Raw genomic sequence first — 27,458 nt, 5'->3', positions numbered from 1 at the left:
AAGAATTCGTAAAATATAAAGAATAAAGAAGGCTTAAACTTTAAGATATAAAGATGATAAACTTGCAACTTAAATTTTACCTAGTCGTTTTAGGAATCAGTTTTTCAGGGTTATTGATCACCTTATACCTTATTTTTTGAAGACTATTTTATAACAATTATAGAGTTTGAAAGGCCATCTCAACTCAAGGCTGTTTTATCGATCAAACTAACATCTTTGTACAATCCAAATTATAGAGAATCTACACTTTCTAAATTGTACCTTTTCGTCAAAAGTTTGAAATCGATATGATATTTCTTTTCTTGCCTTAATTTGATATAAGAGCTATCCGATCACCTAGTTTACTAAAAATTATCCATATTTCAGACCCCTCACATTGCATATTGGCAAACAGCCGATTAAATATTTTTAAGGTTTTTAATCACATCCACGGTCGAGAATAGATATTTATCGCATCGTATTATAGACAGCTTTCCGCGGGTATTAAAATGAAAAATTATTAAAGATTAGACCAAGTTGGTTAACTCCGAGGGGCCGAAGGAACAGGCTAATAAAACTGTTATTGATTTTAAGATTTTTATTTAAGTAATCATGGAAAATTATATCTAATACGATGCTATACGTGATTTTCAGTTTGGCTGAGAACCAGTTCTTATCCAGCGGTTTCGAAGCTGTACTGGAATAAACTATCTATAATACAAAGTAGAACGATGTCTGTCTGTCTGTTTGTCTGTCTGTTTGTCTGTTTGTTTGTAGCGAAGGATCTCGCTTACCGCTGAACCGATTGGGTTCTCCTTAACAGGGTAGCTTCTCATAAGTCCCGGGAAGGTTTATAACTATTTTGGGGGAGGGTACCACCACCCTATCAGGAGAAATCGCCCCTAGAAAAAAATTACCCCTCCCGAAAAAGAGACTCCAACGAAACATAAACCAATTATTTCTGTAATTAGATATTTTAAATAAAAAAAAACATTCAAAGTGCCACTAGAGGCCTCTAGGGGCGTAGCCGCTAGTAATTTTTAATTGATGATATCCCAAAATTTTCTATGGCCCCCTCAAAAATTGTTGTTGTTGGGGGAGGGGGGGGGGGTACATATCCATATTTATCCTGTAAAGTTAGTCAGGGTATATTACCCAACCCCCCACCTTAAAAATTGTTTTTGGCGCTTCAAGCTATGGCTTTATACCATCAGTTTATTCATATTTCATATTGACTACCTCCCCCCATATATTCTTTTTATGAAAGAAAGTGCTTTGCTGTACTAAAAGGTATATGAAAATGTGGATGTGGTTAAATAAAAGAGCTTATTTTTTTGTTAGACTGTGACAATGGCCAACCATTACCAGTCTATAGATGATGATCAGGACAGGCGGAGCAGGAATCAGTGCCAGCAGGTGGCGTAGATAGATAGATAGATAGATAGATAGATAGATAGATAGATAGATAGATAGATAGATAGATAGATAGATAGATAGATAGATAGATAGATAGATAGATAGATAGATAGATAGATAGATAGATAGATAGATAGATAGATAGATAGATAGATAGATAGATAGATAGATAGATAGATAGATAGATAGATAGATAGATAGATAGATAGATAGATAGATAGATAGATAGATAGGTAGATATACAGATAGATAGATGAAATCTAGCGGGCTTGGTGCCCACGACGCACCCTACACACTTACTTGCGGTGTAAAGTGTCCATTGCCCTATAATTTTCTACGATCTTTGTCTTAGAAGTCCTAACTGTTAAATGCATAGTAATGCGTTGCACCTGTTTTGGGCCTAGGCATTCCCTCTACTCTAACTATTTATGTCGTAGACTTGGCATAGCCGCAGTAGGAACTATTTTTAACGTCTTTAGTTATGACGCATTTTTAATCTGAGATTCGCACCTATCACCTCCCAAACGGAGAGATCTTAATTGACAGACAAAAATCTTACTACTTTATATAATTCTAAAATACATATTCATCTCCAAAGCAAAAAGTACATTTTATAATTAAAAAATTTGACATGTGAACGCTGTTTCTAAGTTCACTTTTAAAGCCGGAACTAGAATATACATAAATCATATGATTTTAAATGTCTTAAAAATTGTCTTTACGCAAGCTCAAACAAATCTGAAAATTTCCAGAATTTATTTACAAATTAACATATTTGATAATTTCAATTAAAACTGTTTATATCAAGCATCAAATGATTAATTATAAATTAAGTAGTAGTACGATAAACTAAAGAAAATTAGGGTATAGTCCCTTTCGTGGCAACGCACGTTAAGGGGCGATTTTTCGTATTTTTTACAGTAGCTTTTCTCCTATTTCTAGTCCCTGCGGGGGGCTCTAACCCTGCGGGGCCAATTGCGTAACCCTGTGGGGCAATCACCTAACCAAACATAACCTTACCTAACCTAAAATAACCTATATAAAGCCTTTTTAAAAATACGACTAAACGCCCCTTAAGGGGCGTTGCCACGAAAGGGACTATTCCCGAAAATTATTATGACAAATATTTGTATCTCCATCTTTATGTCGGCTTGCCTGTCAATCGTATTTCTGTCTGCCTGTCTGTAACACTAACATGTTTCGTATATATTTCTTTCTATTTAATTCCACTTCTCTTCCTTTTTAAAAGCGAAGCTTTTCTATAATTAGGGTCGGTCCATCCATCCGTACGTCCGTCCGTAACGGATAGCTTTTTTGCTAATTTAGGCATGTTAGAATTGTCCTATCGATTTTAAACTTTGCATGGTGATTCCTGCAGTGGTTAGGTACGATTAAGAAAGCGTATAAACTCTATAATCTTTACCAAAATGTCCGTACGTCCATTTTAAACATGTTGATTTTTTTTACTTTTTTAACAACAAATTTTTATATGATCTAATTATCGGATTGGTCTGATTTGTTGTATACTGATTCCTGGGACAATAAAGTACAATATTATTAAGTCAAAAATGTAAGTATGTCCATAAGCATTATTCTGTATCAAGCAGTTTTTCTGACACTATACAAGTGTTAATGTCCGTTTGTCCTACCGTTTCAGCGCTTCGCTTTTATGGATGTATCATGTTGTCATCCTTGTTCTATTTAATTCCACTTCTCCTTCTTTAATTCCACCTCTTAAACTCTCCTCTATTTTCTTACCTATTTTATAGGGAGTAAAAAGAGCAAATCCTAAACACAAATAGCTTTGCTTCTATGATCATAATCATTTAATTTAAATTAATTTTAGGCTGTTATGATGGGCGTATCGGTTGTCTGTATAATTTCTGTTGTTGCCTGCATCTGTGTCACAATTTCATATGCTAAGCAAGATTATAATAGGTAAAGTATATTTATCGTAATTTAGACCGCTTTCAATCGGCCCCTAAGGGTTAACAAAACTGGTTTAATTCTTAAATTTTTTGTTTAAATATTTGTAGAAAACTGGCTGCAATACTATACGATACATGATTTTTAGTATGAATTAGAACCATATATCCGGCATTAAAATCAGCCTGATATCTAGTATCCGGCATTAATAATCAGCCGGATATCCGGTATCCGGATAGTTTCAATATCCGGTATCCGGGCGGATATTGAAAATTGCCGGGTATCAAGCCGGCCCAACCCTTCTTACAACCTTGCAGAGTTTAAACTTTTCTAGCAATAATCCACTGAAGAGGTAATTTTGGGAAAGTTGCATTTATATCTATTTTCCTATGATTTATGATTACTGAAAAACAGAATTACAATTCAAATAATTTGGAGGAAGTTTAATTTATCTTTTGATGTCCTTTCCCTGAATTAATGAAATAACAAGGATGACAACATCCATAAAAGCGAAGCTCTGAAACGATATGACAGACGAACATTAACTCTTGAAGAGTATCAGGACTGAATATAGAAAATATGAATATACTAGAGTTGGCTCAATATAATTATCTCCCTATTGGCTAGTTTTCTATATGCATATCTATTTCTCAATAAATCTATTTTCCTCACCCGGCATTACTATCTAAAAGAAAGTAAATATTTAATAATTTAAATGATTTTTAAAAGATTTTTTTAAATTATATTTTTTTCTTTACATTACCATCACCAAAGGGTTAATGATGATGATTACAATTTTAGTTATTTGAACACACAAAATGTCGCCACAATCGAATTCTTTTAAAACATAGTTTTCTTAAATTTATCATATTATAAATTTAAATTTTCTTTTTTATGATTAGAAATTAAATACATCAATATAAGGTAAATAGCAACATGAAATTAAAAAAAATGAATTTATTTTTAATAAAGTAAAATAATGGGTCTTATCGTTCTGGGCAATGAGAGTTTATTATGGATTATTGGAGCACTATGAGTTTTAATCATATATTCCTTGGAAAACTTGAGCTCGTTTATAGACATTTATTTCCTATATAGATCTGACATGGATCTTGAAGCAATTAAGCAGGCCGTTTTGTACATGTTAAAAATTGGAAGATTTCATTAAATAAAAGTAATCGCAAATATACTTAGTAAATAAGTTTTGAAAAAATTATAAGTAAATTTGTTGCAAAACTTCTGACATTTTTAGGAATTGATTATAGAGATGCTTAGCTCAAAATATTGTACCTTATTGTAATAGGAATTAGTACTCCAAAAATCAGATCAATCGGATGATTAAATCACATAAAAACTGTTGTTAAAAAAGTAAAAAATCAACTTGTTTAAAATGGACATACGGACATTCTGGTAACAAGCCTTTCTAAATCGTACCTAAATACTACGGGAAATATCATGCAGAGTTTGAAATCGATAGAACAATTCTAACAAGCCTAAATTAACGAAAAAGAACTATCCGTTACGGACGGACGGACTGACCGACCCTAATTATAGAAAAGCTTCGCTTTAAATCATTGTAAATAAATATAATTTAATGATATGTTTAATTAAGATTTGTGACGCATGAAGATATTTTGCCACCTCAGTTTAGAAGCATCAGAAAACGTGAGTGTTATGTCTTTCTCGTATTCATTCGAATCCGGTGGATAGGAACTGGTTCTCATCCATACGAAAAAAAAACTATGTCTAGCATCGTATTATATCCAGCTTTCTACGAATATAAAAATGTACAATCATAGGATTAAAACCAGTTTTTTAGCCTGTGCCTTCGGCACCTCGCGGCTAAAAAAACTGGTTCTAATCTTATAATTGTACATTCTATATCCGCGGAAAGCTGTTTATAATACGATGCGAGCTTTCGTAGCAAAGCTTCTCTATATTTACTGCTGAATGACGGTTTGTCCACCAATCCGTATTTTCGATTCTTATAACAATGGATATAATTTATACGAGGATATATTGACAGGGAAAATGATTTCGTCAATATACCTTGTTTATTTGAACCTCATTTATTGGTCAGTTTATTCATCCAGAAGAGAGTATCGTTATTTGAGCCAGCTGCAAGCATTACTTATCAGAGTACATAAAATCTGTTTCTTAACTTCCGAGTAAAACAATATCGATTCATATAATATGGTTTATTTAAACTATCCTATAATATAAGGTAGTAAGGTTTTGTTTGTTGGAAGCTTAAGATCTCAGAAATTGATGGTCCGAATGAGTTGTACTTTTCAGTGAAGCTTTATAAAAAATTGGGGGGGAGAGTATGGTTCGGAGCACCAGAATTTTTTTTTATTTTTTATTTTTTTAAAAACTACCTCATGGGGCAAAGCCCCTAGAGGCTAGGGGCGAAGCCGCTAGTGATTTAATAAATTAAAAGTCTAAACGACATTCCAATGACATTATGACTAAAAAAATTGTAAAATTATAAGCCCACAAACTTATTACAGGGATCACATCCCGTTTCACGCCAATTACTCTTATTTGTTTGAAATGGCTAAACCGTCCTTACCTTACTTAAATATGTTCAACATATATCATAAATAAATTTTGTGTAAGATGCGCTTCTAATGGATAATAGACATTATTGTTCTTGGTTTAACAATTGTTATATTCATTAAAAAATAGATTCTTTTGTATCCAGGGATGGAGGGGATAATGGACTATAAATTTTAGTTGTACCCTTAGTTTTAAAACAAATTCTATCATACCCAAGCTTAATAGCTTTTGATCTAGTTTCATTATTTAAGCAATAAAGAAAATTTTCCTGAATTTAATGAATCAGTATAAGATGGATTTTTCTTTGGTATCGCGTAGTTTTTAGATAAAAACACAAAAAAGTGAGATATCCTCTTTCAACGTTTAAATATTTGAATAAATTAATAAAAATATGTTTTAATAGCAATTTATTGTCTATTTTTATTGTCTATTAAATAAAATAATATAGAAAAGTATATTCTTTTAAAAATCAAGGATGACAAAATGATATTGTTGAAAAATAAGAAAAATTAATTAAAATGGTAGACACAATAACTTATAAAATAGATATTAAAAGGCTTAGGGGATTATTCACAATAAAGAATTCTTAAGCAGAGGAAAGAACACTTTGACGTCCAAGGTTGTTTACCCCCTCAAACCTTTGACTCTCCTCATTTTACACCCACAAAATAAAAAGCTTGGACGTCCCTGCTATATCTTATTATTTAATGGATGGACAGACGGCCGGACGGACATAATTGTAGGCTAATAAATTAAGAAAAGCACTACAGGTTTTTTAAAAATATCTGTAATACAAAGTAGAACGATGTCTGTCTGTTTGTTTGTTTGTCTGTTTGTTTGTAGCAAAGGATCTCGCTAACCGCTGAACCGATCGGGTTTTCCTTTACAGGGTAGCTTCTCATAGTTCCCGGGAAGGTTTATAATTATTTTCTTGGGGGGTGGGACACCCCCAACCCCCCAAAAAATTAAAAATAAAATAGTGGGGTGTCGACTAACCCCCCCCCAAAAAAAAATTTTTTTTTTTCTTTTTATTTTTTATTTCAAATCTAAAATACGAAAATTGGTTTGATCAAACCTCTTGGGGCAAAGCCCCTAGAGGCTAGGGGCGAAGCCGCTAGTATCTTATATAGCAGCTGAGAAAATATACTTATTTATATTGTAGGGACATACAAACATGCTAAATATGCTTTAAAAGGCTTTGATACTTGAAAAATAGCTTTTATTGTTTATTTATTAACCTTATTTCAAATATTCTATTATTTCAAGTTGGATTTTTTTTCTTTTGTATGTTAAGTTAATCGATATATTATTACCTGGATGTTGCACCAGATTTTCATGAACTCTGATAAATTAATGCTCGCAGATGGCTAAAATAACGATAACCTTAACCCCATCCCCTTCCCTCCCTCTGATTGACCGAACCAATAAAAGATGTCCATATTAGCAAGGTAAATTGACGACAAATTGCCCATGTCAATATATCCACGTATAATCTATATCCATTGATATGATTTTATTATTTATATTATTTTCTGTTATGATTTTATAGAAATTGTAAACGTGATGTTATAAAATATATTCATCATTAAATGGAAACTCAGAAATTTAAACGTAAGAAATATAAAAAACAAGGATGATAACATAAATAAAAAACAAAGCTCGACAAATCAGACAGACAAAAATAAAGAAACAACGCATTCAAAATTTAACATTTTTTTTAAGTCTAAAAGCGTGTAATATGTTTAAACTAGCGGCTACGCCCCCTAGAGGCCTCTAGTGGCATTTAAATGTTTTTTTTTATTTTAAATATCTAATTTGAGAAATAATTTGTCTATGGTCAATCAGCTGTTAAAATCATACTCTACGCAGCGCCACTACGCTACGTAGAGACATTCATACGCTAGCGACACTATGCGGCAGGAATATTTCAATTGTTTTCGATTTTATTGTAATTTCTCTTGGGAGGGTGGTGGTAACCTCCCCCAAAATAGTTATAAACCTTCCCAGGACCTATGAGAATCTACCCTGTTAAGGAGAACCCGATTGGTTCAGCGGTTAGCGAGATCCTTCGGTACAGACACACAGATACACAGACACACAGACAAACTTCCTGTTACTTTAGTATAAGGATATTAATTGATAACAGTAGAGATCTATCGGGATAAGTTAATAGCCGATAAATTGATGTATATGCCCAATTGTGATACATAAAATTATCACTTAATTATAGAGTTGTTTCGTTTATAACATATTGCCTAATCACCCTAGAAATTATCATTCTAAATTTCATTATAGGGATTTAAAATACTATGATGTTGTAAGATAAGGTTAAATATCAAAATTTCACCAAATTCACAAATAGATCTGTATTTTATTTCTAAACTAAATAAATTGGAAGAAGGAAATCAAAACATTGTTCCTTTTAATAATATATGTTAGAGTTCAAATTTATTTGGTACTTGACAGTACAAGTAAAATTAGGAGCAAAGCTGCTACTAAAGTTGGTCTGTGGGTTGTACGTGTTTACACAAATAGTGCTACAAATCCTATTATAAAGCTTTTTGTCTGTAGCCTTAGATTTCCATAACTAATGAACCGATTAAGTTTTACATTTTAGGGAGACTTTATATAGTTCCCGGGATGGTTTTAGGCTATTTTTCATCCATTTACTCTATATCTACGAATTCAAGGCCCCTAGATGCTAGTATATATATAAAACAAAGACTTTTCTATTTATAATTCACTTTTAATAAGTTCTCAACTACTATTTTTTTCAAAAAGATTCGCCAATTCGCCAACAGTACCATATTTTAAGTTCTTGTTTTTTTAGATTTATTAATACATATATTTTTGAAGTGCCCTTGAATGGAAATGATGAAGTTATTGGATTCAGCTTAAAAGGTCTGCCTCCTCCAGATACTCCTGATCCACAGGTATAAAAAGACTGTCCAGTCTAAATTAATTAGGTTTTTTTCGTATTCATTCAAATCCGGTGGATAGGAACCGGTTCTCATCCATACGAAAAAACTATGTCTAGCATCGTATTGTATCCAGCTTTCTACGAATATAAAATGTACAATCATAAGATTAAAACCAGTTTTTTAGCCAGTGCCTTCGGCACCTCGGGGTTAAAAAACTGGTTTTAATCTTTCAATTATACATTCTATTTATATCCGTGGAAAGCTGTTTATGATACGATGCGAGAAATAACTATTATTACTCCTAAACCTGTTTCATAGTTATGAAAAGACTGTTCATTGCAAGTATAATTAAGTTTTAAAAGACTATTCTTCTCAGATACTCCGATCTCCAGGTATAAAAGACTGTCCAATATTGATTTAGTTTTTAAAAGGACTATTCTCTTTATTTTTACAATTATAAAAAAAACTCTCCATTTCAAGTATAATTTAGTATAAATAAGGACTATTCTTTCTATATACTCTTGATATATAGGTTTAAAAAGACTGTCCTGTCTAAATTTTGTTTAGTTTGAAAGGATTGCCATTTTCTTATGTTCCTAATCTGATTCAAAGTTACAAAAAGACTGTCCATTCTAAGTGTGATTTAATTTAAAAGCACAATTCTTTCCAAATACCATTAAAGGTACTAAGAAAGAGAGGTAATGTCTGATTGAGCCAATAGGAGAATCGCATCGGTACATACATTTAATTTCATTGGTTGAAATTGTGTGCACATTTTGTTACGAACGCATGTTTTTTTTTCATTTGATACATATATAAAAGTCAGCTGTAAACAGTATATTTTCTCAGTAGAAAGCTTTGCGAAATCAGAATTAATTGCCCAAAAATTACGTCTTCAATTTGAAAGTTTCAAACAGAGGTGGATTCTTTTTTAAAAAGTTAAGCTGGCTACTCGCTGGTGAGGCAAAATTATTTTTGAGGAAAATCCTCCAAAATCGAATAAAAAAATTTACAAAAAGTAAATAAAAATCTTAAAAGGGTTATTAACATATGATTTTGTTTAATTTTTGTAAATTTTTAATGTGCTCTTGGATGATTTTTCACAAAAATAATTTTGCCTCACTATCGAGTAGCGAGTCTATCATTTTTTGAGAATCCACATCAGCTTGAGTCAAAATTTGAGTCCAGTCTAAATTTATTTTAGTTATAGTATTTCTAAATCTGTCCATTGAAAAATTTTCTTAGTTTTATCAAGATTTCATACAGGTTAAGTGGGTAAGAGATAATATTTGTCATCAAAGTGACAGCCGGTTATAAAAATACGAGTTTGCTGCTGGTGCATTATTTGCCAAATGTACCACTTTTCTGCACTACCTCTCCGATTTTGTTAATACTCTATATTTTGGTCCGTTGGGTCATTCAAGGATGCTAGATGGGCAAAAAAAAGTTTCAGAGTCCCTGGATGTCTAGATATCTAGCTATCTATGAAGGTAGGTAACAAAAATGTAAAAAACACCCATTTTTTCACAATTTTAAAAATTAATTTTTTCATCAATCTTACATCCAATCTATACATTTTATACACCAAAATGATCGTTTATTCATGTAAAAAGCGTACATAATGCTATTTTGGCCAAAACTCTAATTTTACAGGGTGTCCAACAAAAAGTGTAAATTGGATATCTAGCGTAATACCCAAAATACCTGTCCGAAAAATCATTTTTTTTTGGCTTAAATCCTGTGTTTTATCTGTGTGCATATGTGGTATATAACGGTTCGGACCACCCGGGACTATAAGGTTGTCAAATTTCACTTTGGGACACCCTGTAAATGTGATTTTTGCATCTGTAGAGCTAAAACTTGGTCCAAATTGGCTATTTTTTTCAAATTACTCTAATATGTGTCTTAGTATGTTTGGCCATAGTGTTTTCTGACCAGATCAATATTTTCATATTTTTTGGACACCCTGTATATTCAAAAAAAGAGAAAAAATTTTTTTGTTTTTTTGTAATTTTTTTTCTATTTTTAAGTTACTTAAAACTGTCATATAGATACAGATTTTGACTAATAACAATAATATTTGCCTATTTTACAATTTCTTACACTTTTGGGACACCCTGTGCATGTTTTTGAAAAATGATGGTTTTTGCCCATTTTTGGGGGGAAGAAGTTGTTTTAGGGCCATAGACTATTTCTTCATTTCTGTAGAACTTTTCAAGACACATCATTTGTTATTTATGCAAAAACCACAAAAACCGAACCGTTTTGCGGTTATTCACCGCCAAAGGCAGAATTTTTTTACGTTTTTTGCCGTTCCCGAGGTTCTAATGGGCATTTGTAGTAAGAAGACGTTGATTTATCAAGATAACTGTGAAATACTTTTATTTAGGCATTTTAATTTACTAAATTTTATGTGAAGTAAATTTTTTTGTATATCCAACCGATTTTTGTCAAAAGGAATTTCAAATGCACATGATATATGTTTCTTTTATCACTTATGTTATAGCAATTATTTATATTATATTATATTCACTTTATTTTCTTGTTATAACAATTGAAATCTACCTCGACGAAAAACGGTTAGCTGCACAAAAAATTTTACTTAATATGAAATTTAGTAAATTAAATTACCTAAAAAAAAGTATTTAAGAGGGATCTTGATAAATCAACGTTTTCTTTTCACAAATGCCCATTACAACCTCCGGAACGGCAAAATTGTAAAAAAATTCCGCCTTTGGCGGTGAATAACGGCAAAACGGTTCGGTTTTTGCGGTTTTTGCATTAATAACAAATGATGTGTCTTGAAAAGTTCTACAAAAATGAAGTAATAGTCTATGGCCCTAAAACGACTCCTTCCCCCCCAAAAGAGGCAAAAACCATCATTTTTCAAAAACATGCACAGGGTGTCCCAAAAGTGTAAAAATTGTAAAATAGGCAAATATTATTGTTATCAGTCAAAATCTGTATCTATATGACAGTTTTAATTAACTTAAAAATAGAAAAAAAAATTTAAAAAAAACAAAAAAAAATTTTCTCTTTTTTTGAAAATACAGGGTGTCCAAAAAATATGAAAATATTGATCTGGTCAGAAAACACTATGGCCAAACATACTAAGACACATATTGGAGTAATTTGAAAAAAATAGCCAATTTGGACCAAGTTTTAGCTCTACAGATGCAAAAATCACATTTACAGGGTGTCCCAAAGTGAAATTTGACAACCTTATAGTCCTGGGTGGTCCGAACCGTTATATACCACATATGCACACAGATAAAACACAGGATTTAAGCCAAAAGAAATGATTTTTTTCGGACAGGTATTTTGGGTATTACGCTAGATATCCAATTTACACTTTTTATTGGACACCCTTTAAAATTAGAGTTTTGGCCAAAATAGCATTATGTGCGCTTTTTACATGAATAAACGATCATTTTGGTGTATAAAATGTATAGATTGGATGTAAGATTGATGAAAAAATTAATTTTTAAAATTGTGAAAAAATGGGTGTTTTTTACATTTTTGTTACCTACCTTTATAGATAGCTAGATATCTAGACATCCAGGGACTCTGAAACTTTTTTTGCCCATCTAGCATCCTTGAATAACCCAACGGACCAAAATATAGAGTATTAACAAAATCGGAGAGGTAGTGCAGAAAAGTGGTACATTTGGCAAATAATGCACCTGCTGTTTCTGTAGACTAAATAATATTTATAGGTTGATCCTCCTCCAAGTGAGAGTAGGATGGGTAAATACGAGTATGCTGCTGTTTCTGTAGACTAAATAATATTTATAGGTTGATCCTCCTCCAAGTGAGAGTAGGATGGGTAAATACGAGTATGCTGCTGTTTCTGTAGACTAAATAATATTTATAGGTTGATCCTCCTCCAAGTGACAGTCGGATGGGAAAATACGAGTATGCAGCCGTCTCCGTTGATTCTATTCCTTGCGCCAAAATTGGAAAGTAAGTAGAAAAATAAACTAAATAATATCATAATAATTATTGACCGCATTGTATTATAGACAGCTTTCCGTGGATATCAAAAACTGGTTTTTATTTTATGATATTCATTTTAATGTTCGTGGAAAATTGTCTTTAATACGATGCTATACATGATTTTTCACTAAGGCTGAGAACCGGTTTCAATCCAGAGGATATTAATCGGGTTTGAAGCCATACTGGAAAGCCATTACCTTGTTGAGAAATAATAAAATATGAAATAAATTGAAGTTTTGACTTAAATTGCGTCATGACTCTATAAAAAAGCTCATATTATACCTACTTTAATAAAAGTAGTTGCAAAATATTTTTATAACTTTCAGAGAAATATCCTTTTAATAAAGTAAAAGAAAAAGGGGGCATGAGCTATATGTAACTCTGCCCACAGTGCGGGGACCCTGACACAATTTTGTATTGGGTCTTTGAAATCAGCTGACATTGTTGGAAATATAAAAACAGCCGATTAGCTAACATATCTATTGTATAGATGAATATACAGACAACTACCTCCTTTTCTTTATCAAAGACCTCTTTCGTCTGCTTCTAAATTATTTTCTGCTACTTGGCTGTGTTAATATAAGCGACACCATTGGTTGATTTTCAATGACCCAATAGAAGGATTGCACAAGGTGGTCGCGATGGGGAGATACAGTTATTTAACCCTTTCTCCCTCTAGTGTTTTATACTTATGATAGTATATAGTTATACATTTATTATTTAATAATGTTATGTAAGCAGAGTGTCTGGTGCATTGTATATTCTCTTAGGAAATGAAAAGAATCATTAGTTATATGTCATATTACATTTATATTAGAGTCAGTATAATACTACTTCTAGGGATAATGGATATAGAAAATATGTGGATATATTGACAGGGGAAAATTTGTCGTCAATTTAGCTTGATGATATGGACCTCATGTATTGGTCAGTTTGTTCGTCCAGTAGGAGGAGTGGGGATGGGGGGGAGTATTATTATTTCAGTCAGCTACAAGTATTACTTTATCTAAGTACATGAAAATCTGGTGCAACATCCAAGTAATAATATATCGATTCTATGGATAAAGATGAATATGATTCTTGAAGAAAAAACACTGTTTTGCTTTAATCCTCAAGCTAATTCAATTTATGCTTGCTCTTCATACCGCGTCATATTGAAAGACATTAAAAAGTGTGCTTACTACTTCTATATCAGTTTTGCAATTTTACTGGTAAAAGTAGAGTAATGCTACGGCCAAAAACAGACGTTAGATGCTATACTCCAACCCCCGACATATTCCATATTTTAAAAAAAAAAAAAACGTTTATATATTGTCATTTAGGAAGCATTTTTTTTTAATCGGAGCATTCTCTAATTATTCAAAAGTAAGAATTTAAGTAATTCAAGAATTTAGTATCTTGCACATATTTTTGGAAGGAAGTTGTAATCCTTTGAATGGGAGGGGAAAAAAGGGGAACTTTTTGGCTTTTCAAATTTCAGTATTAGAGGGGGTGTTTACACCCATTTGCACCCCCATACCGCATACACATGTTTAAGATAAAATCTTAGAAGTCAACATTAAAATTTGAAATTTAATTATACAGAAATAGATATTCAAACTACTAATGTCCTAAATTTAGTCCTTAATAATAATTTTTGCCTGGCCGAAAATTTGTAGTCAAAACAGGTCTTGATATCCATGTCCATGATATATACACATTTTTTATGGCTATGTGATATAACAAGGACAGTTTTTTAATATAGTTGCACACAAAAAAAGAATTAGAATAAATCTGAATAAAGAATTTGGAGTGGGAAATTTTGGAATGGAAATATTGTAAGCCCCCTATGGGCAATTTTAAAATTATCTTTCTTTTTCCTATTTCAATTTTTCTCATTATCATTTTCTTTTATTCTTTTTTCATTTTTTTCTTTAATTATTCTCATTCAATTTTTTCATTAATTCTCTTTCATTCATGTGCTCTTTCATTTATTTCTTTTTATTTATTCTTTTTTTCATTTCATATTTGTTATTTTTTATTTATTCTCTTTCTCAATATCAATTTGTTTCAGGAATGTTATGTTGAGAGGTGGAAACTCGATGGATTCAGCTGTTGCGACTATGTACTGCAACTCTGTTGTAAACTCTCAGGTATGATAGAATTGTCCAACTAACTTTAAACTTGATGGATTCAGCTGTTGCTACCTTGTACTGCGACTCTGTTGTAAACTCTTTGGTATGATAGAATTGTCATATTATTTAAAATCCATAGAGTCAGCTGTTGTCACCATGTACTGCAACTCTGTTGTAACCTCTCAGGTATGATAGAATTGTCATATTATTTTAAAATCCAGTAGAGTCAGCTGTTGTCACCATGTACTGCAACTCTGTTGTAAACTCTCAGGTTTGATAGAATTGTCATATTATTTTAAAATCCAGTAATCAGCGATGCTGTGAGTATTGGAGCAAAAAATATGACGTAACAAAAAAAAATAGCCAATAAGAGGCCGTTATTGACCAAAAATTTATAGTGGCCTCTCATTGGCTAATTTTTTTTGTTACGTCATATTTTTTGCACCAATACTCACAGCATCGTAGTCAGCTGTTGCCACCATGTACTGCAACTCTGTTGTAAACTCTCAGGTATGATAGAATTTTCCTACTAACATTAAACTTAATGAATTCAGCTGCAACTCTTTTCTTAACTGTCAGGTATGATATAATTGTCATATTAATTTGAAACCTAGTGGATTTAGCTGTGCCACTATGTACTGTAACTCAATTGTAAGTTTTCATGTATGATAGTATTGTCATATTAACATAAAACTTGCCATCATGTACTGCAACTCTTAAGGTACAATAGAAATGTCCCATTAGCTTGAAACTCAGTTTGTTTATCAGTTTCCACAATGTAATCTTATTTCTGTATTCAATATTTGGATATTATAAAATTGTTTTACTGAATTAAAAGTACAGAAATTTGGTAGCATTTTGTATTTTGACATTTTTTTAATCGTATTTATATTGTAATGTATTTTTAGAGTATGGGACTAGGAGGAGGCTTTATCATGACTATTTATCTTGCCAACGGAACCAGGTGATATTTTTAACAAAGCTAAAATTGATTATTATATTTCGGTGGGTCTATACGTCAATAGCAACTTTATAATCATTTTCAATACATGATTATTGGGGCTTCTGTTAAAAAAAAAACAATAATAGTCCTATTCACCTGTTTTTTGGAATATGTATTCTTAATCAAAGCATCTTTATAATAAGTTTTTAAATTTAAATATGACCACAGGAAGTATACTGGGCTGGATCTTTAAATCATTTTAGTGGGGAGCCAGATCGGGGTGAGCCAACTTTCCACCAATGAGAGCACAGCATTTTATAAAATGCTGCGCTGTGATTGGCTGAAATTCGGCTCACCCCGATCTGGCTCACCACTAAAATGATTTAAAGATCCAACTCTGTATAGAAGTAAATGTAGGATAGATATTTAAATATGCTCGTTTGTCTGACTTTCTTAATCAATAAGCTATGCTAATATGGATGTTGTAATCCCTATTTGTAGTAGGAACAAGGATGACAACATCCATAACAGCGAAGGTCTGAAACTGTGTGACAGACGAAAATTAACTCTTATATAGTGTCAGAACTGAATATACAAAATTTGAATATGTAAGTTTTGCCAAAATTATACGTAAACTTGTTGCAAAGCTTCTTAAATACAGAATTCTGTTTAAGGACATACTGACATTTTTAGGAGTTGATTATAGAGATGCTTCGCTCAAAATATTGTACCTTATTGTAATAGGAATCAGTACATCAAAAATCAGATCAATCGGATGATTTTAACACATAAAAAATTGTTGTTAAAAAGTTTTTAAAAATTAACATGTTTAAAATGGACGTACGGACATTCTGGAGTAGGTTTCATGGCCTGTACTGGATAAAATAGCTTTCATTTCCCAAAATGTACAAAGTAGGTTTTACGGTCTCAATTGGAGGATATAGGTTGATAGCTCAAATTATATTATGTTTCAAGGCCGTAACTAGATAAAGTTTTCCTTATATATATATATTATAATTGTTTACTTCATTAGTCAAATAACAAGTATAGAGAAAAGAAAAAAAAAATTGGTACTTTCCCCTAAATTGAAATGGTGATCACAGGAATCCCCCCCCCCCCCATTAATTTTTTAGATAAATTGGAAAATATGGGTGTTGTGTTGCCCCGCAGGATTACAGGACCACGAAACCTTGAACAAAATTGTCTTTTATAGCTGGAATTTAACTGGATACTTTGTTGTAAGGGGTAACATCACAATAAAACATTAGCAGTCTATCAAAAATAGTATACTGCGAAAATCACATTTCCCACATAGGGTTTAGTGAAGCACTTACAAAAGGATATTTGGACAGATGGGTAGATAAAGTGAATTATAGAGTAGCTTCGCCTTTTAAAAAAACAAATTAAGTAAAAATTTTCGGTATTACATGAAATATGCAGGGATATAAAGGGATAAGACAATGTCCGAAAAAAAATATTTACATTCCCATTGATGATACACAAAATTGTCCCTTCTGTAGATTACAATTAGTGGTTAAAAAACATTTAACTTAATGAACTAACCTATCCAAATTCAATAAAAGTCCACAAAGTTGTTAAGCCAACAAATATGAAAACGTTGGGGACTAGGTAATAAGAAGCCCAATGTCCCCTCCCTTCCTGTGAAATATGAGAGTATGAATAAAAATAATTTATTATGATAATCTACAGGAGACACTTTTAGGATTAAGGTTCTTATCAGTATTAGTCTCTTCTCCCAATCTTGAGATAATATTATTTAATACTTATATTTGCGGGAACTTTTGTTTAATGAAATCTTCCAATTTTTAACATTTACAAAACAGCCTGCTTTATTGCATCAAGATCCATGACAGATCTATATAGGAAATAAATGTCTATATATGAGCTCAAGTTTTCCAAGCGATAAATGTTTAAAACTTATAATGCTCCAATAATCCGTAATAAATTCTCATTGACCAGAACGATAAGACCCTTTATTTTACTGTATGAAGAATAAATTAATTTTTTTATTTCATGTTGCTATTTGAATTATATTGAAGAATTAAATTTCTATCCATAAAACAGAAAATTTAAATAATTAATATAGTAAATAAAAGAAAACTTAGTTTTAAAATAATTTGATACTAGCGATACGTGGGTAATGTGCTCAGCTATTGAACTAAAATTTATCAGTTAACTCAACATTTTAACCCTTTCAGGACAATAATTTGAAATAAAAAAATATTAAGATCCTAAAATAGTTTTAAAAAAGAAATCGTCAGGAAGAAGATAATGGAAGAATAGGGTTAATAGTCAGAATTCAGATAACCAAAAGAAAGTAAACAAACCATTGAATAAACCTAGCCAATAGCGAGATATTTATATCGAGCCCAACTCTAGCGAATAATATTATTAGTAACGTAACTATTATATAATATGTACGTATGTAAGTCCGTCTGATCGCACACAACTTGATTGGTTGGTATAGACTAGTTCGGTATGGCTTCGCTGGCCCCTCGGGTCTAACAAAACTGGTTTTAACTTATAACTATTTATTTATTTTCATATCCGTGGAAACCAGTCTATAACAGGATGCGGTAAATAACTATTCTAAATATTTATATAGAAACAGTTATTTATCAATAAAAATTAGATCAATCAAATGGTTCCAGGACAAACGCAGGAGTCCCAAACGTCGGAGTGGACAAACACAGGAGTGTTAAAATATTAAATTTATTAAGTATATCTATACAGATAAGGTTAGGTTAAGATATGAATGAACAAATAAGCCCCCCGCAGGGGTTAGGCATTTAAAAAACCTATAAGATGGTCTAAAATAGGTTAGGTTAGGTTAAGTGTCCACTCCGACGTTTGTCCACTCCGATGTTTGGGACTCTTGCGTTTGTCGTAGGACCAATCAAATTTGCTGCGCTACATATGGACTTGATTGTCATTGTTAAATATAAAAATCAATGAATATATTATAAAGAAATTTATTCTCAAAGATGTCTGTTTTTATTCTAATTTCAAACCTACTCTTCAAATTGTAATTGGTTGGTTGGTTTGTAATGCTTTTGACGGTCTTGTCTTAAATATGAGTACATTTATTTCTTAAATACCTGCTCTATTTTTTTTCATTACAACATATCACAAATAAAAGTTTTTTTTTTAAAGTTTGATTTAGGTTATGTTATCCAGGGACTTTTTGAAAGGTTTTTGGGGGGTAATTGAATGGAAGCTTTACAAAGTGTCTCAGAAATTGAGCCACGTGACGTCATAAAAATGAGAGATGAGAAGTGGGAGTGAAAACCCCTATAAAAAAGAAATGGATAATCCCTCATTTTTTTTTGACGTCACATGGTCGATTTTTTGAAACACCTTGTAAAGCTTCAATTAATGTGGTTAAAAATTGAGTTTAGGTTATGTTAGGCAAAGCCGTCAAAGATTTTTATTTTGACAGTGGAAAATGAGGGATTTCAAAAAGTTTGAGAGGGAGTATCTAATGTAGTTATTAAAAATGGGGGGTAAAATGAGAGATTTCAGAGTTTGAGGGAGGGATGAGGGCAAAAAACACCCCTTTACCCCCACCCTTGGACTTCTAAGATGTTAGGTGAAATGGTGGCTAAATCAGCCCCGCAGGAAATGTGCCTTATTGGGACAAAATATATGTATTTCAAATCTTAAATGGTGCTTTCTTTGAAAAAAAAAAAGATGGCCCTAATAAACTATTAGAAAGAAATGCATACCTCCATCAATTTTTACATGTCCACGTGTAATATATGTAATCAAAAGCTTTACAAAAGTCTAACTGTTATTATATTACAAAATACGGTACTTTCTTACAGAACGCCAATTAATCACTGATTACCACTCACATCCCACCCCCTTTTTTATTAAATGAAAAATAAGGGGAATATTTTTTGGCCTGCAGGGCATCCGAGTACCTTATATATAACCTAACCTAACCTGATCTTAAGTAAACAAACCCCCCTTACTTTTTATTTATTTAAAATAAGAGGGAGGGGGCGGGTTATAAGTGCACAACAGGATATTTGAGTGAAGACGCCACTAATACATTTTATGTATCTTTTCCTATGTTATATTTATATAAACACGAAGACGAAGAAAGTCCCTCAAAAAAAAAGGCTGACTTCATAAAAATGATGGATTAGGAGAGGAGGAGTGGGAAAGAAAGCCCCTAAAAAAGAGATGGAAAATCCCTTATTTTTATGACGTCACATGCTGATTTTTTGAGAGACTTTCTTTGTCTTCTATAAACACTTTTTACAAATATTCAATAAGTGAAATAGGATTACTCACAAAGCTTTTTATAATATTTTTCCTTGTGGCAATATTTAGAACAAAAATAATCTGGTTTTTTTTGGAAGTCATTTACAAATATATTTATTTACAAATATATTTTTGTTTTGCTAAAAAAATATGTATCTTTTAAGTAATGTAGAAAGTTTTATGTGTTTTTCGCACCATAAGTCATGTTATTTTTCTTTGTGATAGTGTTTTTGGTGGTGGCACTTTCAATCCACTAGTTTTCAAGATATTAATATTAATTAATATTTCAAAGTCTTATTTGAACAATTTATTTAGCCTTGCTCTGATTGCCCGCGAGACTGCGCCCGCAGCCGCCTTCAAAGACATGTTCCATGGTAATTCCAACCTCAGCCATTATGGTCCACTTGCCAGCGGTATCCCAGGTACATAGATAGATAGATAGATAGATAGATAGATAGATAGATAGATAGATAGATAGATAGATAGATAGATAGATAGATAGATAGATAGATAGATAGATAGATAGATAGATAGATAGATAGATAGATAGATAGATAGATAGATAGATAGATAGATAGATAGATAGATAGATAGATAGATAGATATATAGATAGATAGATAGATAGATAGATAGATAGATAGATAGATAGATAGATAGATAGATAGATAGATAGATAGATAGATAGATAGATAGATAGATAGATAGATAGATAGATAGATAGATAGATAGATAGATAGATAGATAGATAGATAGATAGATAGATAGATAGATAGATAGATAGATAGATATATAGATAGATAGATAGATAGATAGATAGATAGATAGATAGATAGATAGATAGATAGATAGATAGATAGATAGATAGATAGATAGATAGATAGATAGATAGATAGATAGATAGATAGATAGATAGATAGATAGATAGATAGATAGATAGATAGATAGATAGATAGATAAATAGACATCAAGCTAATGAAGAAATACCAGAAATAAACTAATTGTTAAAATGGTAAATAGATTAATTCATGAATAGATAAATAGATTAACACACTTCTGAAATCAATGATAGATAGGCAGATGGGAAACAAACTAATGTAGAGACAATTATTTCTAGATTTGGTGTATAAATGGATTGGTGATATTTTATACTTTACAAGAAATAACCAAATAACTTTTTAGGCTTTATCATGGGAACTTGGGAGTTGAAACAGAAATTTGGAAACCCAAGCATTACATGGGAATCTCTGCTCAAACCTTCCTATGATATGTGCTTCAATGGCATCAAGCTAAACTACCATGCCTACCAGTAAGATTTTGAACGTTTTTGTTAGGTAAACATCAATTCAACTTATATCAAAATATACTTAAAATTTGTTTTAATGGCATTGAGCTAAAATCCATATTTAACAGTAAGATTTTGTGCTTTTTTTGAGGTAAAAATAAATTCAACTTCAATTAAAATTTACTTGAAATGTGCTTTAATGGTATCAAGCTAAACTACCATGCATACCAGTAAATTATTTTGTCTTTTTTATTGGAGAAAGATCAATTTAACTTTCATTATTATTTTTAAATTACTCTTATGACATGAGCTTTAATGGTATCAAGCTAAACTACCATGCTTACCAGTTAGTTAGTTTGTCTTTTTTTTATTTGGTAACATCAATTTAACTTACTTGAAATTTGCTTTAATGGAAGTGAGCTAAAAACCATATTGAATAGTAAGATTTCGTGCTTTTTTATTGGGAAAAGATCAATTCAACTTCCATTAAAATTTACTTGATATATGTTTAATGGTATCAAGCTAAATTACCATGCCTACCAGTAAGTTATTTTGTCTTTTATTGTTAAGTAAGATCAATTTAACTTCAGTAAAAATTCACTTATTACGCTACTTGTTTTCTATTCTTAATGATTGAGAATAGGTCAACTAAATATAAACAAATTCTTAAAACATATTTTCAGCCGAATATTTTAATCGTATATTCTTTTCGCTATCCTCCCCCCCCCCCCCTCCCTCTAATAAACTGACAGACAAATAGAGTTATAGAGTAGATACTCATTGGTCATGTTAATAAACGACGCAACAGAATGAGAAAATGAGCCGTCTATCCCTTATAGCAGCTAAGTAAATTTCAGATATACATAAATGGATCCTAGAGTATTTGTAAAATTTTACTGTACACAAAAAAATGAGGAAAATTTTTATTTATTTTGTTTTGAGAGTTTTTAATTTGAGCAGAAACAAATTATTTTGTTGTGAAATGTGAAGTAATGAAGTGGAAAAATAGGAATTAAGGTTTAAGCAAATTTTTCTATAAAATATTCTTTAAAGCTTGTAATGCTGGGTATCGATCTGGGATTGTGGGTAATTTGGTACACTTTTTGGTTGATTTCAGGAATAAGGTATAGCCAACAAGCGAAATAAATCTAAAATAATATTTGAGGACATATAAAAAGGTCGTCAAATGTTGACCCCCAATAAAAGCTGAAAATACTAAAAGGTTTCGTGATTTTTTCCGTTTTAAATTCGTTGTTAGTATAAGCAGAATTGATTTACTTACCATTTTGTGCAAACATCCTGTACTTTAAAATAGGTCAAAATGAAGAAAAATTTATTTTAAAATTAAAAATATAACTATCTTTATAATGTAGAACGATGTCTGTCAGTCTGTCTGACTGTCCGTCTGTCTGTCAGTCTGAAGCTTAAGATCTCAGTAATCACTGAATCGATTAAACTCTACTCTTCAGGGAATATAATTATACCTACTGATCCTGTGATGGTTTTAAGCTATTTTTTGGGAGGGTTAGGACACCCCCAACCCCACAAAATAACTAAAGATCCCCCCTCAAAAAAAAATTTACATTTTTTAAAAATCTAAAATACGAAAAATTAGGTTGATCAAACCTATTGGGGAAAAAAAAGCCCTTAGAAGCTAGGCGCGAAGCAGCTATTTATATTGAAAGTATGAAAAGCCAAATTTTAAAAGAAAAAATTTATACGAATTTTTTTATTTTGGTGACAGGGTTAAAGAATCGCGAAAAGCTCAACAAAAAACCTGCCAACCTGATTATAACTGACCGAAACATTATGTCCATGTTAGCAACCTATATTGACGACAATTTCTCCCCTGTCAAAATATCCACGTCAATTCTACATCCATTATTTTAGTATGTTGCATCAAGAAAGAGAGCGAGTGATGAAGGATCCCGGTCTATCAGGAGTTTTTGTCAACCCCAGAACTGGAAATATCTGGCAGGAGGTAAAAAAAACTATTTATTGGTACTTTACCTCAAAGTACCTAGCGAGCACAGACCCCCTCGTTTCTAAATCAAATTAAAAACAAGGGGGGGGATTTTTTCTCATAGTCTTTACCTAGCGGGGTTGTAGTTTTCCTATATGCCTAACATCTGCTGGCCATCCTATACCTGCATTGCCATAGCTCAGCAGGGCTAATCTCTACCCAATTTAACCTATCCTAAAGTAAATTAAAAACACATGAAAAATTACTCCCAAAAATAATCTCTTGCTAAGATTTTCCTGATAAAAAAAACAAGAATCAGTTTTGCACAAATACCTCATTTATCATCTAAAAAACTTTTTCATAAAACGAATATATAACTAAACATAAAATAAGGATATGGAATATTTATTATTTTACTTAAAGCTAAAAAAAAATTTTCATCTTTGCTACTAGCTAAAAAAAAGTAAACTCTTTGTTATCATGTTCTATAGGTCGACTTCTGCCTTTTGTAAACTATGTAAACTTAAATATGTAATATTTATTGTATCGTATTATAAACAGCTTTACGTGGATATAAAATGTATTAGATAAAGAGTATGGTTTAGAATCGGTTCTAATCCACCGGATATTTATCGGTTTAGAATTGTTACTGGAAATGTTTTCCCCTTTTAGAAAAAAATGTTCTTTATCTACTTTTAGTTTAATGTTTGTCTTTTATTATTTATTTTGTATAAATATGTCTTTAACAGAAAAATAGGTTTTAGGAACTAAAGTCTGAGGTTTGTTTGACATTCTGGTAAAGAGTAAAGTTTTTGCGAACTATATATACGTACAGTACATATGTAGTCCTTCTTTAAGCCTAAGTTTTATTATTACTTGGATTTTATCATGTACTCAAATAAATTAAAACTTGTAGCTGTCTAAAATAACGATCCATTTACCCAATTACATCCCCTCCTACCGGATGAACGACTTGACCAATAAAAGATGTCTATGTTAGCAACTGTCATAATATCAGTGTATATTCTATATCCATTACTACAATGCATTTGCTAGTTCAAATCTTGTTACGGGTGAGCTCAAACACATTCGCAATATTCTGGGTACCAGCCCAATGTCATATCCCTCCCTGTCAAACCAAAAGAAATTACCTAAAAGGTCGGTTTTATCTATCTCATTTTCTGTGTGTGAAAGATAGAGGGCTATAACAGTGTGACTTTTTAAATATGAGTATGACTGAGAGTTGGAATTTTTTAATATCTCTATCCTGGCGGGCACAGGATACAAACAAACCTGGCAGGGTTATCCAGGTAAATATCAAAAATATTTTTTGACATAAACACAGCATCTATCTTACCAAACTACTAAAGTATCCTCTAGTAGTAAATCCTAACTGTCAAAGGTTAAGAGTTTTAATTTAGCTTTTTGAAATATTAACCTAGCCTTCCTTTTTGGTAGGGGGGTGGGGGGATAAATTGTATGTACCTTGTCACATTATGGTTTACTAGATAAACAACAAACCAAAAATAACTTTCTTTCAAATACCAATTACTCAAGCTATCCGTCACAGACTTGCCAACTTTAATTTTAGAAAAGCTTCAGATTTTTAAAAAGTTTATTGAATGATTTTTGAACTGTCAAAACCAGACTTAATATTCCTAGAAAAATATTCAATTACATTTTCAAATTTAAATATTGAAAGGAATAGTTGTACAAACAGATTTTCTACTTAGCATATTTCCTTATTCATCATGGCTCGCAGCCGATCGTCAGCCGCCTGTAAGCCTAAGGAAAATCACCTATTTACTATTTTAAAAATCAGCAGGAAATCTAAACCTCACCCAAATATGGCAATTTCTTTTTTTGAATTTTTGAGAACCAAAACAGGTTTAAATTTAAGGCTTCGTCGCGGTTGACCAGCGGCTGCCAAGCTATAATATTTATGTTTGTCCGATTTTTCAAGTGATGCCCCGAAAACAAAATAAATAGAATGAATGTTTTTTCCACGTAATTAGTAAGAAACATGGAAATCCTATTATATAAAATGAAAAGCTTTTTTTGTCTGTAGCAAAGGATCTCGCTAACCACTGGAACGATATGGTTTTCCTTTGCAGTGAAGATTCTTATAGGTCAAGGGAAGATTTCTCCCACCAAAAAAGGATTTCTAGTAAATTAAAAAGCATTTCGTCAAATGTATGTTATTCTTAGGTTATTCTTAATGGAACAAATCCTACAGAATTTTTTAGGCTGGCCCAGGGGTTTCCTAGGATTTTCTAGTTCTTGAATATTCATTTAAGATTTGGCCAAGAATTTCTTTAAATAATATTAATATTTGATATATCAATCAGCCATTTTTAATTCATTTTATGCCATGTATATATAAATAATTGACATAGGTCATTGAAATTGCATTTCAATCGAATGCTAATATATTTAATGGGATAATAAGTTCATTTAAGAAGCTCTTTATGTTGCCTTTTTTGGTCTCCAGAATTGTTATTGTTAAACTTCAATGAAACAATGTGAATTTCACAAATTAATTTGCTTTTAGGGAGATACCTACACCTACAAGTCTTTGGGAGAAACCATCAAGGCCATTGCTGAGTAAGTTACGTTTTATCTATTTTTAATCCTATTTGTGTCAATCTATCTATCTATACATCTAACTATATATCTATCTATTAACCATTTATCTATCTATCTATCTATCTAACCCGCGACCGTGGCTCAACACGTAGCGCATCCGCTCGTCGTCGGGAAGGTGATAGGTTCGAATCTCGGACTAACATCGCATCATAACTAAAGACGTTAAAAATGGTTCCCACAGCTACTATGTCAGATGCGTGACGTAAATAGTTAGAGTGGGGGGGAATGCCTTGGCCCAAAACAGGCGCAACTCGCTACCATGCACAGTTGGGACTTCTTAGACAAAGCTCATGCATCTCAGAGAGTTGGTTGTCTGATGGGTGAATGGACACTTAACATCGCAATCATAAGTATTGTATGTATGTTCCAAGGTGCGTTGAGAGAGGTCTAGTACCCGAAGCGACACCTAGCCCCCTAGAGTCTTAATCTTTTAATCTATCTATCTATCTAGACAAGGACCTGGAGTATTCTATGATGGATATATTGGAGAGAACCTGGTGAAGGATGTACAAGCTGGTGGTGGTATCATTACTATGGATGATCTGAGATCTTACAAGTAAGTTCATCCATAAGGTGGCGATATAAATGAAGGCAATTGTGCTTTTTGTTCCTATCTTTGTAGCATTTATGTCATCGTGACTTGGCCCATGAACAGGCACATTTTGTATCCATGCAATGTTAGGCCATTTAGAAAACAATATGCCAAGAATAATATTTTTAAAAATTGTTATGATAATATATTCCGTCCACCTCTATGGAATGTTTTTCGATGTTTTCACACAAATAGCCTGTTTTGCACTTATAACCCCCCCTCCCCCCACCATATTTTAAGATAGATTCTTAGTTCTAACCCTGTGGGGCTACAAAGTACCAAACCTAAACTTACCTAAAGTTATATACAAGCAAACGAAAAACTACTCCTTCCCTTTTTCAATCTTTTATAAAATAATTACCAGTGCTCAACAAAGTACTTTGAGTAAAAGCCCCGCCAGTTCTGCTCTAACACTAGCAATCTATATTAAGGGTGCAATGGGAGCCCACAGTGAGCTACAAGCTGGTGAACAAAGGGCTGACCCTAATCTCCTCCCCTCCCCCCGGCAGTGGTGTCATCACCAACTCCATTGTTGGCGTCATGGACCTGTACAACCCTGACCCCCTGGACAAGCACAGGCCCCTCTATTGGCACAGGTAACAAAGCAAACGTATTATAGACAGATTTTCCGCGGATATTCAAAGAAAAGTTATAAAACAGTTTTGTTAGCCCCGATGGGCTGAAGGCCCGGGCCAACAAAGATTGTATCATTTTTCTTTTTGTTATTTTTGGAAAATTGTTTGTTACACGATGCTAAACATGATTTTTTTATGACTGAGAACCGGTTTAGGATATTAAACGGTTTCGCAAATATACTGCAAATATTATTA

The 27,458-nt window shown here is 32.1% G+C and overlaps 1 protein-coding gene across 1 annotated transcript in view; it reads left to right on the top strand.

The window, feature by feature from the left end:
• Positions 1-370: 370 nt before the first annotated feature.
• Positions 371-27,458, top strand: part of LOC145328036 (scoloptoxin SSD14-like) — a 42,440-nt gene continuing 15,352 nt past the window's right edge. The window contains exons 1-14 of the mRNA XM_080171587.1: positions 371-413; positions 1,321-1,395; positions 3,242-3,333; positions 4,934-4,986; positions 8,737-8,813; positions 12,676-12,764; positions 14,851-14,929; positions 15,820-15,875; positions 20,460-20,566; positions 21,325-21,451; positions 23,318-23,408; positions 25,942-25,994; positions 26,488-26,592; positions 27,060-27,224. Of these exons, the coding sequence (XP_080027713.1) occupies positions 1,330-1,395; positions 3,242-3,333; positions 4,934-4,986; positions 8,737-8,813; positions 12,676-12,764; positions 14,851-14,929; positions 15,820-15,875; positions 20,460-20,566; positions 21,325-21,451; positions 23,318-23,408; positions 25,942-25,994; positions 26,488-26,592; positions 27,060-27,224 (1,160 nt within the window). The 5' untranslated portion in view covers positions 371-413; positions 1,321-1,329. The remainder of the gene's footprint in view (positions 414-1,320; positions 1,396-3,241; positions 3,334-4,933; positions 4,987-8,736; positions 8,814-12,675; positions 12,765-14,850; positions 14,930-15,819; positions 15,876-20,459; positions 20,567-21,324; positions 21,452-23,317; positions 23,409-25,941; positions 25,995-26,487; positions 26,593-27,059; positions 27,225-27,458) is intronic.

The sequence above is a fragment of the Acartia tonsa genome, chromosome 9, assembly GCF_053477335.1.
Source record: "Acartia tonsa isolate MP-2025a chromosome 9, ASM5347733v1, whole genome shotgun sequence".
In the NCBI taxonomy this organism is placed as follows: domain Eukaryota; kingdom Metazoa; phylum Arthropoda; class Copepoda; order Calanoida; family Acartiidae; genus Acartia; species Acartia tonsa.
The sequence above is the reverse complement of the archived record's forward strand: the minus strand, read 5'-3'. Positions and strand labels throughout refer to the sequence as shown.